The sequence below is a fragment of the Amphiprion ocellaris genome, chromosome 23, assembly GCF_022539595.1.
Source record: "Amphiprion ocellaris isolate individual 3 ecotype Okinawa chromosome 23, ASM2253959v1, whole genome shotgun sequence".
NCBI lineage: Eukaryota > Metazoa > Chordata > Actinopteri > Pomacentridae > Amphiprion > Amphiprion ocellaris.
Genome location: NC_072788.1, coordinates 7,988,088 through 8,001,054, shown reverse-complemented (window position 1 = coordinate 8,001,054; position 12,967 = coordinate 7,988,088). Strand labels below are relative to the sequence as shown.

The window sequence follows — 12,967 nt, the reverse complement described above, 5'->3', positions numbered from 1 at the left end:
GCCAACAGCAATCAAGGTTTTTCCTGCTTATTGGATTTTCTTTTGCTCTCCCCAAGAAGATTTTAGGTAGCACCATATGAAAATCACCAGAAATGCTACAAATTGAGAATAAAAAAAAAAAAATTTAACCAGTTTTGTTGATTGTGGTTTCATTTATGCAAGCAAAATATACATTTTTTGTTCATCAGATGATCAGAAATAACAGAATATAGATTTCTGTCAAGTAAGGTAAAAGATTCATTGCCTTAACTAGACATGGAGTGATCAAGCTAACTGTCGTGTGTACTCATCCCCCAAAACACCGATTCTGCAGCAGGATACACCCTCTGTAACTCTGTTATGATTAGCCTGTTTCAGTTGTTGTAACTTCACTCTGACTTTCACCCGTTACTTACAGTAACACACCACACGGTTCCTCATTCTGTCCACTCGCTGTTTCTTCCTCTCTGTGATGGGGAGATGTCAGGGAGGAGTAGAGTCCTGTCCCTCTGCGGGCTGGATTGAGGAGAGGCCGAGGAGTGTAGCGACCCCTCCTCTGACCTCTACTGGAGTGAAGGATGCTGGGAAATGGTGTTCCAGTGTAGATCGGAGTTGCTTGTTGCTGCCAGAACACACACAACGAATATTTTAGACTGCTGTCACTGTCCTTCTTGGATTAAAACACAGAAGCAAGACAGGCAAATGTAGTTTGTACAAGTGAATCCCTAAAAGTTGTTATATTCAGACAGCGATTTAACATATTTTTTGGCGGCTTAGAGGCGTCTTCACAGCTACGTCTAATTCAAAGCTGAATTTCACCAACTCCAAATCTGTTATAGGCACACTTTATCTCCTCTGTATGTCTAAAAATAAAAACCCAGACTAAGATTGTGGTTTTAGAAGCAGCAAGGCACTTGGAGCTAACGTAATTTCTTGACAATCAAGCATTGAGGCATCCGCCCACTGTGTCTGTCTGTGCAGCTTCTCCAGCTGTAGCAAGTCGTTGCCTGCCTCCTCACTAAACAGTCTCCTGAGCTTCGCTGATGTGTGAACCTGGCAACGCCGCAGTGGAAATGTGACCTTTTGAAACAATGCGGTTGTTCATGCAGACCTCCAAAAGCACAAGTTTTAAATTTATTATTTTCATAATTAGTATTTATTTCAGTCTCGCTGCTGTAATAAGACAGAAAACCTGCATTTTTACTCTTTTATTAGTCGTGAAAAAATCAGTTTAACATGTCCAAAAAGTTTAGGTTAAGTAAAGATATAAAGAAACCAACAAGATCTCGAGCCTGCTGTTGACTATGTTCAGCAATTTAGTATAGCTTGTAAATGATAGCATGCTAATATGCATGCACTAAGCAATAATTTGCATATTAACCAAAGCATTAGAAAATATTGAAATATTTTCTGCATAGTTAAAACTATATTAATCCTCATCTGAGGACTTCTCTTACACGTTTTCTCACAACCTTGCAACCAGATTAACCTTGATTTTGTCTAAAGTTGGACCTCACAGAATTGCTATTGCTTTTCTTTTTCAAGACTCTTTCCATGGATAAAAGTGGAATACCGTACCTGTAGGTGTGTTTGGTTTAGACTGGCAGGTCCATTCTTTACTTTTTGGGTCACCAGGTAAGGAAGTTTCTTTTCTGCTGCCTCATGATGTTGCCCAGAGAGGAGAGATGCATGAGGGGGAAGATGGAAAGAGGTAACAAGGGATGGACCACTGGAGGAACACTGGAGGGCTCTGGATGGATGGAGGGATGAGCGATGGGACGGAGAAGTGAGGAACGATGATTCAGGACACTGCAGGATGTCACGTGTGGCTGGAAAAAAGAGAAATTGGGGAAAATGAAAAGTAGAGGACAAAAAAGTAATGCTAACAGTAAAAGTAGCTTTTAACACTGAATGCTCCATAATTTACTGTTTTGTCCAATTGTCTCATTCTGTGTCAAATGGAGCTCACTAGAAAGTCTGACACATCACTATTACCTGTGCAAATGATTTTCTTCATCCCTTCATTACGTGCAGAATTCCCTCAAGCATTTTCATCTAACTAGACCTGCTTTAGCGTATTAACTGGTTATGTTGGTTGTGACATTTATGAGTTTATTATATAACTTGGTTCAGGGTCATATTTTTTTGTGTGTTTTGTTTTGTGATCTATTTAATCAGTTAATGCTGTTTTATCTGATTCAGAATTTAAAGATGTGTATCTAGGCATGTACATATATTTTTCCTCAGTAAATTTATGATTTAAACTTTTTTTTTATTGAAGCTGATTTATTATAGACTCTTTTTGGGGGGATTTTATGGCTTGTGAAGTTATGGATCCAAACATCAAAAGTGAAGTGTTTTCAATCTTAGGTTGTGCTTCTTTTCCATTTTACAATTTTTTTTATTATTTTTGCGTTACAATAGGGATCAACAAGATCAATTCTTGTTAAAACCCACATATGAACCCAAGTACAAATACAATAATTCTCAATATATTGTATGCTACTTGTGACAAGTCGTTTCAATTTCCAAATGATGTAAAACCATACAAAAGCTGTCAGTTAAATGTCTTAACTTGTGAAAATGTGGTAAGTGAAACTGTCATTTGCATAGGGGAAATGGGAAACTTCACAATCGCACCTACTAAAACCCACATGTCCCGTAAATTTACATGTGGGTATTAACCTGTGGTTCTTGTAAAGGGGGGAAAACAAAGTTCATTTGAATAATTTCATGTTTAAAAGTTGAGTTTCCGACAAGCAATCATGAAATTTTCATCTTCTTCTTACTATCGTTCTTTCATTCACAAAAGTGCAGATGCACTGCTTTACCTGCGATGTGTCCGTAGTCATCACCGTGGGAGGATCTGCTGGGGTCGCTGCTGGGGTCGCTGGATGACTGTGGGAAGCAATGTGACAGCAGTGGAAACTTCCAGATCATCCCAGAAGGCACAGACTGAAGGCGGGGCGTGAAAAACTGCAGCGTACTAAGAGATTCTCCCTGAGTAGCTGAATGTCCGATGCTCCCGAACGCACCGGGAGAGTCCATTTTTGAGGGCGAGTGGGACGGAGGAGGTAAAGGTGTGGGAGGAGGACTGAGAACTGAAGACATGAGGTGAGACGATGTGGGAGGAGACGGGAAAGACGGATGTGAAGGGTGAGCGGGGGAGGAAGAGGAGGAGGGAGGCTGGTAGGAGTCCGAGTCAAAAGCACAGCTTTGCCTCGACTTGATCGGTCCAGGGGTTTCTCCTCTCCCGCCTCCAAATTCCCACATTTGTCCAGAGGTATCTCCACCGGGAATCACAGGGAATCTTCCCTTCCGCTGGGAGAGGAAAGCCTCAGAGAAGGAGTCCAGTTTCTGAGTGTACGTCCTGCTGTTGATGCTAATATGGGATCTCTGCAGTGGATACCCTGAGGCCAAAGTGTGGCTGTCTGCTGCTACTCTCCACCTGTTTTCCTCCTGACCCGAGGGAGAAACACTGAGCCATGGAGCCTCAGCCTCTGTTGGTTGAAGCTGATCCTCACCTGAGCCACAGCTGGACCCATAATCTTCTTCTCCTCCTAAATAGTTATCACTCACCCTCGAATCTGTCCTGCAGTAATCTACATTGCTGTCATTAAAGCTTCCTCCTCCGCTCCTGTTGCAGTAATTAGTTTGTTTCATAAAGTGGCTTATGTTTGCCTCCCTGTTGAACAGTGATTCACTTTTAGCCTCACAGCTAGCGTGGCCGTAATTATTATAGTTTGCTCTGACTCTACGCCTCACTCCTTCCTCGCTGGCACAGTTCATCATGTAAAAAACATCATTTGTGTTACCGTTGCAGTCACTTTTACCATGAAAATCCTCTGCGGGGCTTTCACAGCTCTCCCCATCATCCCAAGCTTCTTTTTTGATGCTGCTATACCAAGTGTCATCAAAATGGCCGCCTAGGCCGCTGTCTCCATCGAGATGGCCTCCTAAACTAGCATCTCCATCCAAGCTGCTCGTACTTGTGTTTAAATAAACTCTGTCGCCTCCACTGCTCGCCCTTCTTGGCCCAGAGGAGGAGCTTGATGTCAAGAATGAGGTTGTGGATTCTTCCCCTCTACTCCCAAACTGCTCCAGAGGATCCTGGGGGGGCTGAGAGGACAAGTATCCCACTTCTGAGCTCTGAAAGCTGGGCAGGGCGATGGGAAAGGATGGGCGGCGGTGGTGGTGGTGGAGGTTGGAGAAGGATTGTGTGGATGAACGATCCTCCATGATGGCTCATTGGGTTTTGCTGGAGAGCATACAGGAGACAGAAACAGAACATGAATGTGATAAAATTACTCAACAATACTAGTAGTTCATAGCAGCAATTTGAACAATTATTTCAGTTCAGTTTTTTATAACCGATCCCAAATGTTTGGCCTTCATACTGTATACACAGGCTTACAAGTTTGAACTGCTTCAAATATGTGATTCATTAGCTTCTGTGCTGTCAGACAATCAACTTCATCAAATAAACGAGATCAAAGAGTGACCTACATTACAGCTCGTGTTATCACAGCTATCATCATTTCTGGCTCTCTCAAGTAAGCAGTACAGTATTTGAAATTATTTGCAGTGGAAATACAGTTGTGTCATTTAAGTTGACTTACGGAGATTTAATGAAAAATAGGTCACACAGTTTAATGCAAAACCAACATGTGATCTTCTATCAGCAATAACCCTTTACACTGTAACACTATTTTCTAATGACAGTGAAAATGTAGTTAGGTTTAAGTAGACTTGTTTCAGATGACAAGCTGTCGCATCTTATATGAATAAACACAGGGAAGTAAACCCAAACTAATAAACAAAGTGAACAATTCATGACACCTAATGCCACACGTCTATAAAATGCAGATTTAATGCCTTTTTAAATTCCAAATCAAGCAGCAGTTAGCAGTTTTGTACAAGCATATCTGCTCATTATTACTGGCATGTTGTGCTGTCAAAAATGTATGTAAATGTTTAAATAAAAATGCACAAACACTCGCTCAAACTAATGCACCAGGAGAAACCAAGCAACTAAGAGACAGAAATGAGAAACTTGAATCATGAAACAATATGATCAGTTGATTCTGTGACTCTTTTGTTGCTGCTCCCAAGCAAATTTCTTTCAGAATAAATAAATAAAGCTTGAAGATTTTAACAGTTTTCATTTGTGTGTGACCCACTAGATTCTGTGTTACTGGAGGATAACCTTGAATGCATAAAAAAACACCAACGAACAACAACATTTTTGAGTCTCTCTCTAACATTACATATCTACGGGGCATTTTTGGAAATTTTTGCAGCCATCAAATTTGAAGTATTAGCTAAATATCCTACTTGGGTGGCACAGATAGTGTTGCTAACAACATAAAATAATGACAACGTGAAAATTTTGCAGCAGGAACATAGCTCGGTCACTCCGATTGTCCCAAAGAATCTAAGGGGTCACAGAGTTTGATGCAACACCAACGTGATCCTTCATCAACTATCACTCATTCTTCTGTAACACTATTTTCTAAAAAATAAAAAAAGGTATAAAGAAGTCATTAAGTGTTGGATAAAATAAATTTGATTTGATTTAATTAATAATAATGTGCACAATTCATGACAACAAATGCTGTACGTCTATAACATGCAGATTTAAAGCTTTGGCGCGTTTATAGGGCTCCATTTAGCAGTCTTTTAGCATTTTAGCATTGCCGTTACGCGTTCCTTGCTACAACAGTATACCATTTAGTTATGTTTGGCATCTTCAAACTGATTAAAAAGCAAGTAAGCAAATTATCGGATTGAATTGTAAATGCAACATAGTTACCAAGAGAAGACAATTTTTGAAGCAATCACGAGAAAAACAAAATTTCTTCACTGTCTAAAATGTTGGAAACTCACTTAAAGCACAGATATTTACACTGGGCTTTGTTAAATCTTTAACTCTTCACTGGTGTTTCTTCTTTCTGCCTTGAAACCACACTCTGCCCTAAATAGGACACAGCGTGAGTCACAAAGAGAAAGAGCGAAGTAAGACGAGATGAAGAGACAAATACACTGTATGCGTTTTGAGGTTTAGTTTTTTCTTTTACCAGTCATTGCCGCTTAATTTCCTTTTGACGCACGTTCGTCCGCTGCTCTTCATGCTTTCTTTTTGCTCCCCCAACTCTTCTCATCATTATTCTTTCTGACTCTTTGTCGTCTTCACCGTCTTGAGTGTTTGTCCAATTATGTCGCCCTTCGGATTTTCTCACATCGTCCTTCCTATTTCTCTGTGTGTCTCTCTCTCTCTTTACTGTGCATCTTTTGACAGCGGTACACACACACAAACACACACTGTCTGACACACACACACACACACACACACACACACACACACACACACACACACACACACACACACACACACACACACACACACACACACACTCAGGTTCGGCTACTCACTGAAACACACATACACACACACACACACACACACTGACTTTCGCACTCACACTTGCAGGTGTCAAAGAGGACCAGCGGGTAGTGATGTTGCCTCTCTGCCTTTTCGTCGTCGTGGTAACCACATCCTGAGGAAACAAACGCTGACGGATCTCCCTCCTTTCAGCTATCTTTATCTCTCTGCCCCCCTCCTCCATCTCTCTGTCTCTCTTTCCGTCTCTTTGCCCGTCCTTATCGCTCCTTCTGTCACATTTTCTCACCGAGCGCCCAACTTTGTTGTCTCTTGGCCTGACTTTCTTCTTCTGCTTGCTTTTATTGTATTCACCGCCATGCTTTCCTTTCTCTTCGTCAGTTCATTTGTTGTCTGTTCTGCTCTAGCGTCCCAACTCCTTCATAGAAATCTACTCCCTGTTTCTGCAACACATTAACCACATAGTTTGTATTTATAAAGCAGTACTATGTTTGACCTTGGTGATGGTTTTTGCAACCCTAAAAGTGATTATAAATGTCTTTCCTGTCCATGTGATGTGCTTCTACATGTGTGTTCGTACGTGCACGCACATCGTGTTTGTGTAGCTACATGCAGTGCATTTTGTGTGTGAGAGTGCGTGTGCAGAGGCGGTAACATAGATGTTTACCAGATCAAGATTCTCCGGCTGAGTCAGCTGACAGGACGTGAGCGAGAATGAAACAGGAAGAAAGACGGCGACAAACGATGGCTCAGGGAACCCTCTGAACACCCTGCAGCCCCACCCACTCTCCCACCCACTCACCCACCACACACACACATGCACGCACACACACATCTACAGTGCGCACTTTATACATGCTAATTTGCCATTTTCTGTCTCGTTATGTCATGTAGCGGGATTAAAACACCTACTCGCACCTGCACAACCTCAAACGTGAACCACTGACAAGTCCACAAGTGTGTGAGCAACTACAATAACCTGACACACACACACACACACACACACACACACACACACACACACACACACTGGGATGTTATTACTGACAAGACAAGGAACAGCTTTGATTACTTTAAGGATACAATCTTAAAGACAATTTTCTGTCATGAACCTGCATCTGAACTAATTTATTATGTTTAGGCAGTAATACAGTGTAAAAATACTGCATTAATGGTCCAAAAGTGTGTGATTTGTGTCAATCAAGTCATGCTAGGCCTAACTGCTACACACACTTTTGTTATTTGGTTTGAAAAAAAAACAGAAGGAAAGAAATTCATAGGTTTTTCTTTGCATCTCATTTATGGGCTGAATTAGAAGCTGAATTTAAATCATTTATATTTAAATCTGAATTACTGAACTTGAATAATTGTAATAATTTGAATTTGTGAGACTGAATTTGTATTTCAGTAAACATTTTTGACAGAGAGAGGTGATGTCTCTTTCCCTTTCCAATAAAGAACATAAAACTAATTCTTATTCTCTATATTGTATACAATATTAAGTTTACTTGGGATGCAGCAAAGTGTTAGTTTAATCATTTAAAATAACAAGAGGCCTTGTGACGTTTCCACAACAGTTGTATAAAGTAATGTATAGATTCTGGCACAATAGAAATACACAACTAAAGTGTCGGTGTCTGCCAAATGTGCGTATATTCCTCGTATAAATGTACTTAATTACTTAATGCATCTGGAAAACTGCAGCTCAACTGCATCGTGCAAATCTGGGACACGAATATCTTTCTGGTAACATAAAATAATCCAAACTGTTGTTAAACAATGACGCCCCGAGCTGCCCGTCTGATGATGTCACCTGTCAAGTTTGCAAGCTGTGATTTGCAAAATAAATAATAAATATTTTCCTGCTCAAAATGGCTCTCATTAAAAACCAAAAACTATCCTTGTGGCACACGAACGCAAATGAGACAAGTTCAGACTCATAAACTGACGTGCACTTTGCAGATGACAATCGGTAGCGAGGCGTGACGCTGCCACTTCTTGTGATCTTGTGTTTCTAAATCACTTTTGTGACAAAGATATATTCCATCAGTTCGTATTGGATCTTTTAACCCTATGAACCCCAAAACAGGCCGCTGAGTTTCAAAGACATGTTGTTTTTAAAATTTTACCAAAATTCCACGATTACCGATACAAGAAACTGTAAAAACGGAAAGAATTTTCAGCTTTCTACCGGTCTTTGAACTAAAAAAAACATGTAATCAAATCTGAGCTCGAAAGCAACTCCATCAGAATCACTTTATTCTACACGTCGTCTTCAAAATAGCACCAAAAATACCTTTGCCAACATATTCTGTAAAATAATAATAATACATTTGCGCTCAGCTGTGCACCCGTGAAGCCATTACTGACTTTGCTGCAACCAACGGTCACACAACAAAAATGAAGGTACTTTTTGGCCGCGTTCACCCAGAGCAGAATGGAAACAAAATATAATTACTAGTGGAAAAACATCTGTGCTATGTAGGGTCGAGTTTCTTTCTTTGTTTTTTATTATGACATAATATCTGCTTTGCTATATGGCAGAAAAGAGATTTTTGAGTTCTGTTGACCTCTACTCATGCTTGTGTTGTGTCCATACAAGTGCAAAACTTTATATTGCGGTGAAAAATTTATTCAGAGCAAGGAAAAATGTGACAGAAACTGCTTGGGATCCATGAAAGAACATGTAAGATTCACGAACTGATTCGCTATTTGCGGATGAAAATCATTTGTGAAACGTGATGCTGGTGCTATCTTGAGCTTCTAAATCACTTCTATGAAATGATTTGGACGAGGAACAGCTTTAAACATGAACATTGATCCATTTTGAAACTCTAAAAACAACCGTTGGAGAGGTAACAGATTAACAAGCAAGAATAACAGGAACAAGTAGTGCATGGGATCATTTTCTCATGCAGTGTAAAAATCAGAAGTTTATCTGTGTCACCAATCACCTACACATGGTGTGTAGGTGATCATGTTAATGCTGAGGTCACTTGTACAGTGCGACTGTACATGAGAACTGGAAACCTCAATATTAACATATGTAGTAAGTAATGTGGTCTCTAGACAGGCTGTGTCTGACAGAATAACCTCACTGATAGCATGTTTGACAGCTTTATCAACATTTAATCTCTAGATTACATAATTCTCTTTGCAGCCAACTTGATTTTCTTTATATTACCTTGATTTTATGCAACTTTTTTCAAAGTAGAGGATCAATAGTGAGTATAAAGAGTTTGTAATATAGGTTACTGGGGCTGTGGTAAGCCATCAAGAACGAGGAAGACAAATAATGCCCTATTTTGTCTCTTTACGCTTTCTTCAAAATGACAAGCAGTTGACTACAGCCTGTAGGGGAAATTCTGCTGCTTCAGAACATACAAAATTAATCAGATATGTGAGGTATGTACACTGAAAGGCATACGTGCCCATCTAACACGGCTCCTGCTTAGCTGAATTCAAGTAAAAATCCTTTAATCCTGCTCATAAAAAGTTTGTCTCGTAGTTCAGATAGAAGGTGCAGAGAATTAAATGCACTGCAAAAATGTATGGAAGTTAAACTAAGTAAAAGAAGAAAGTAATACATATACATTTTGAAATTGAGCCTTTTAAATGTTATTTTGCAAAGCTCAGTCTTGCACCTAAGTACGGCTCTTCTTAAACATTTTCGGTCTTCAGCACATCCTCACGTTGTCTCTTGTGTTTGCACATTTGCATACGTTCATGTTTGCGTGTGCTCGAAAACCTTAAAACAAAAAACAGAATGAAAAATGTTTGAATGAAAGGTTGTGAGAGGATGGAAGGGGAGTGCGGAGGAGTGTGTATGGGGGAGATGCTTCTCTAGTTTTCTCTCAAATTCGCCAAAAAAAACCTGTGGGAGCAGAGGAGGGGGAAAGAGACGAGCACTTCTGGACTTTTTTTTGTGTTCTCCGAGTCGTCGCTCCTTCTGTCTTCCGTCAGTGACACAAGAAGTGATGAACGGTAGAAACAGAATAGATGAGTAAAATTAAAACCACAAATAACACGAAACACGACATGTTTAATTGTATGTTTCACTGTTATGTTTTCTTTGTGTACTTTTTGCAGTGTGCTTTCATTGTGACTTATTGTCCTATGTATCGCTGTTATGTCTTTTTTCAGTTTTTTTTTCTTCTTGCTTAAGGACTGTGGATGTAAATTAGCATCGTTGCTATAATCCGGCATATTTACGTCCATTGCTGTATAAATAGAGGTTCATTAATGTGCACTGTCCCTACCAAATAAAGAAATAAATGCAAATAAATAAACACTGAGTATCAAAAAGCATGAAACAAAGCGTTCATTAAAGCTTTTGGACTATCAGCAGTGAAACAAGTATGCAAATATGCTTGTGAAATACGCTCCCTCCCCATCGATAGCCGTGTTGCTTTGTGACGACGCTCCGTGCATTCGCTAGATGCATAATGGACGGTACGAGAAAGTGTAACATCACCGAAAAGCATGACAGTGTATAAAATATACTGAACACACAGAAGTGAAACCGCTGCAAAACAGCTCGTCATGGAAGATGCATGTGCGAGAAATTATTTACTCAAAACGCTCGACGTCTCCTTTAATGGATTCCTGCATGAGGAATAACCATAAAGGCATCTCAATGGGAAAAACTAAGTGAAAGAGAGTATATTTGTCAAAATGAGGATCCTTGAAAAACCATGAAAAGCATCTCAGACACAGCATGAAAAAAATGCTAATGAGTATCTTTTTATGTAAAATAAAAGTTAAATGGTAGACATAATAGTGCTTCATTTATCTCTACTGTACATTCATGTAAAACCTGAATTTGTGCAAAGATTTGCCATCGTAACTTCTTAAAATTGTTGTCCAGTACAATGCAATATAATACGATATGTCACTGTCAGATTACACTGAAATTAAGTTTGCATTTTTAAGGCCAACTCCATTTCAAGGAGGTAAATACACACTTACATAAGCATCACCAGCCATATAAATCAGATGTTACCAAATGCACAGTGAGAAAACTTTTTACGGTATGAAACTCACTGGCAACAAACTGATCCTGTAAAGCAGCAGAACACATTAGTGTATAAAGGAGCTCTTCAACCTAGAGCTGCTAAAAAGCAGGAACGCAGAACTACTATTTCAGTCATATATGAATGCCATCACAGCAGATGTGCAGAAAAACATGCATGAAAATTCTGAAACCACTACAGTGATATTTTACTTTTAAGTCAAAAATAATAAGGTTGGAAATATGACATATTTTCCTCATCAGGTGAAACCCTCCATGCACTTATGGAGGAATAAAAGCCGCCGAAAAATCACATGACAGCTTGACAAATGCTTAAAAACAAGATCACAGGCCAGAAAATGTTCAGAGACCCCGCCGTGCGCTCAGGTGCCTGCAGTGCTACACACTTCTAAAGACTGCTACACACTTCTTTCATGTAAAATTTGTGATTTCTGCTGCTGCACAGGAGAAACTATCAAAAAGCACTCGTCTATTGAAGATTGAATACAATAATTACAGTGCAGTGTGTCATTCGCTTTAGCTTCGAAGTAAGCGTTGCCACAAGCGAATGTCAAAGAGAGTGTGTCGGTTTCAAATACTAGAGCCTTCATTTATCAATACGCTGGTAAAATGTGCCAAAGAATAGATGTGCATGTCTAAGGAAGCTCAGTATAAAAGGCACAAGGTGGGTAAAAACCGTCGAAAACTGAAATGTTCCTTTACATTAAGTCAACAAGAGTTAAGAGTTATGAAAGGTATCCAGCTGATTTGAAGTGGAAAAACCTTTTCTACGCAACCGGCTATCACACTAAACTCCAACTTCAGACTTTCTACTGCAGGGTGTTGGATGTGCATCAGTGTAGTATGGAATCATGTCAATTTTACATTAAAGATAAGTGCGGTACACTATATAACCCTAAAATGCATGACACGGTGCATACAATGTGATACTAACAACATGATCATTTGATTTAATGTCTTAGATGATGGAAGAAGACACCAAGAATCACCTGAAGCTCCTATGTTTGTCGTTGCAAAGGTCTGAATTTTGAATTATTTCCATTTAAAGAAAGGTCACAAAGGTCAACTAAAGGTGAAGTGAATAAATCAACATGTTGGAGCACATTTTTATGAATAGCCCTAAGCAATTTTTCAAAAAAAGACTAACCTAAATTTGGTAGTGGATCCACATCTATAGGGGCCAAAACGAACAACCCTGGGCGCTATGCACTTGAGAAAATTTGGAAATACAATACGGCTCCTTGACTTTGTCAGCGATCCAGAGTAAAATTTTCAAAAAATCTACCAAATATCTATATTTTTTACTTCCACATTATCCTGTAAATTACGGTAAATTAGCGAGTAAAGCCTTATCCGTGACATTAATGTTGATGAACTGGTTTTAAAACAGAACTTGACAAATTTTATGCAACACAAATGGAACACAACAATACTACATCCATTTTAAGTATATTACTACTACGCTGCATCTTCGTGAATGTGCCAGACTGAAAACTGGCAGTTGGTTTATTTGTAATGAAAAATATGGCCCAGTCCCGAAACAAGAACTTTCAGAG

The 12,967-nt window shown here is 39.5% G+C and overlaps 1 protein-coding gene across 3 annotated transcripts in view; it reads right to left on the bottom strand.

Moving 5' to 3' along the window:
* The window catches only part of LOC111588687 (uncharacterized), a 28,733-nt gene that overhangs the window by 12,392 nt on the left and 3,374 nt on the right, over window positions 1-12,967 (bottom strand). Inside the window, exons 1-4 of one of the 3 annotated variants that reach the window (XM_035943362.2) lie at window positions 6,057-6,289; window positions 2,811-4,237; window positions 1,558-1,808; window positions 396-601 (exon numbers count right to left, since the gene is read on the bottom strand). In XM_035943362.2, the coding sequence (XP_035799255.2) occupies window positions 396-601; window positions 1,558-1,808; window positions 2,811-4,218 (1,865 nt within the window). In that variant the 5' untranslated portion in view covers window positions 4,219-4,237; window positions 6,057-6,289. Of the gene's footprint in view, window positions 1-395; window positions 602-1,557; window positions 1,809-2,810; window positions 4,272-6,056; window positions 6,290-12,967 lie in introns of those variants that run through there. The other 2 variants (XM_055007676.1, XM_023299182.3) reach the window with 2 other exon arrangements.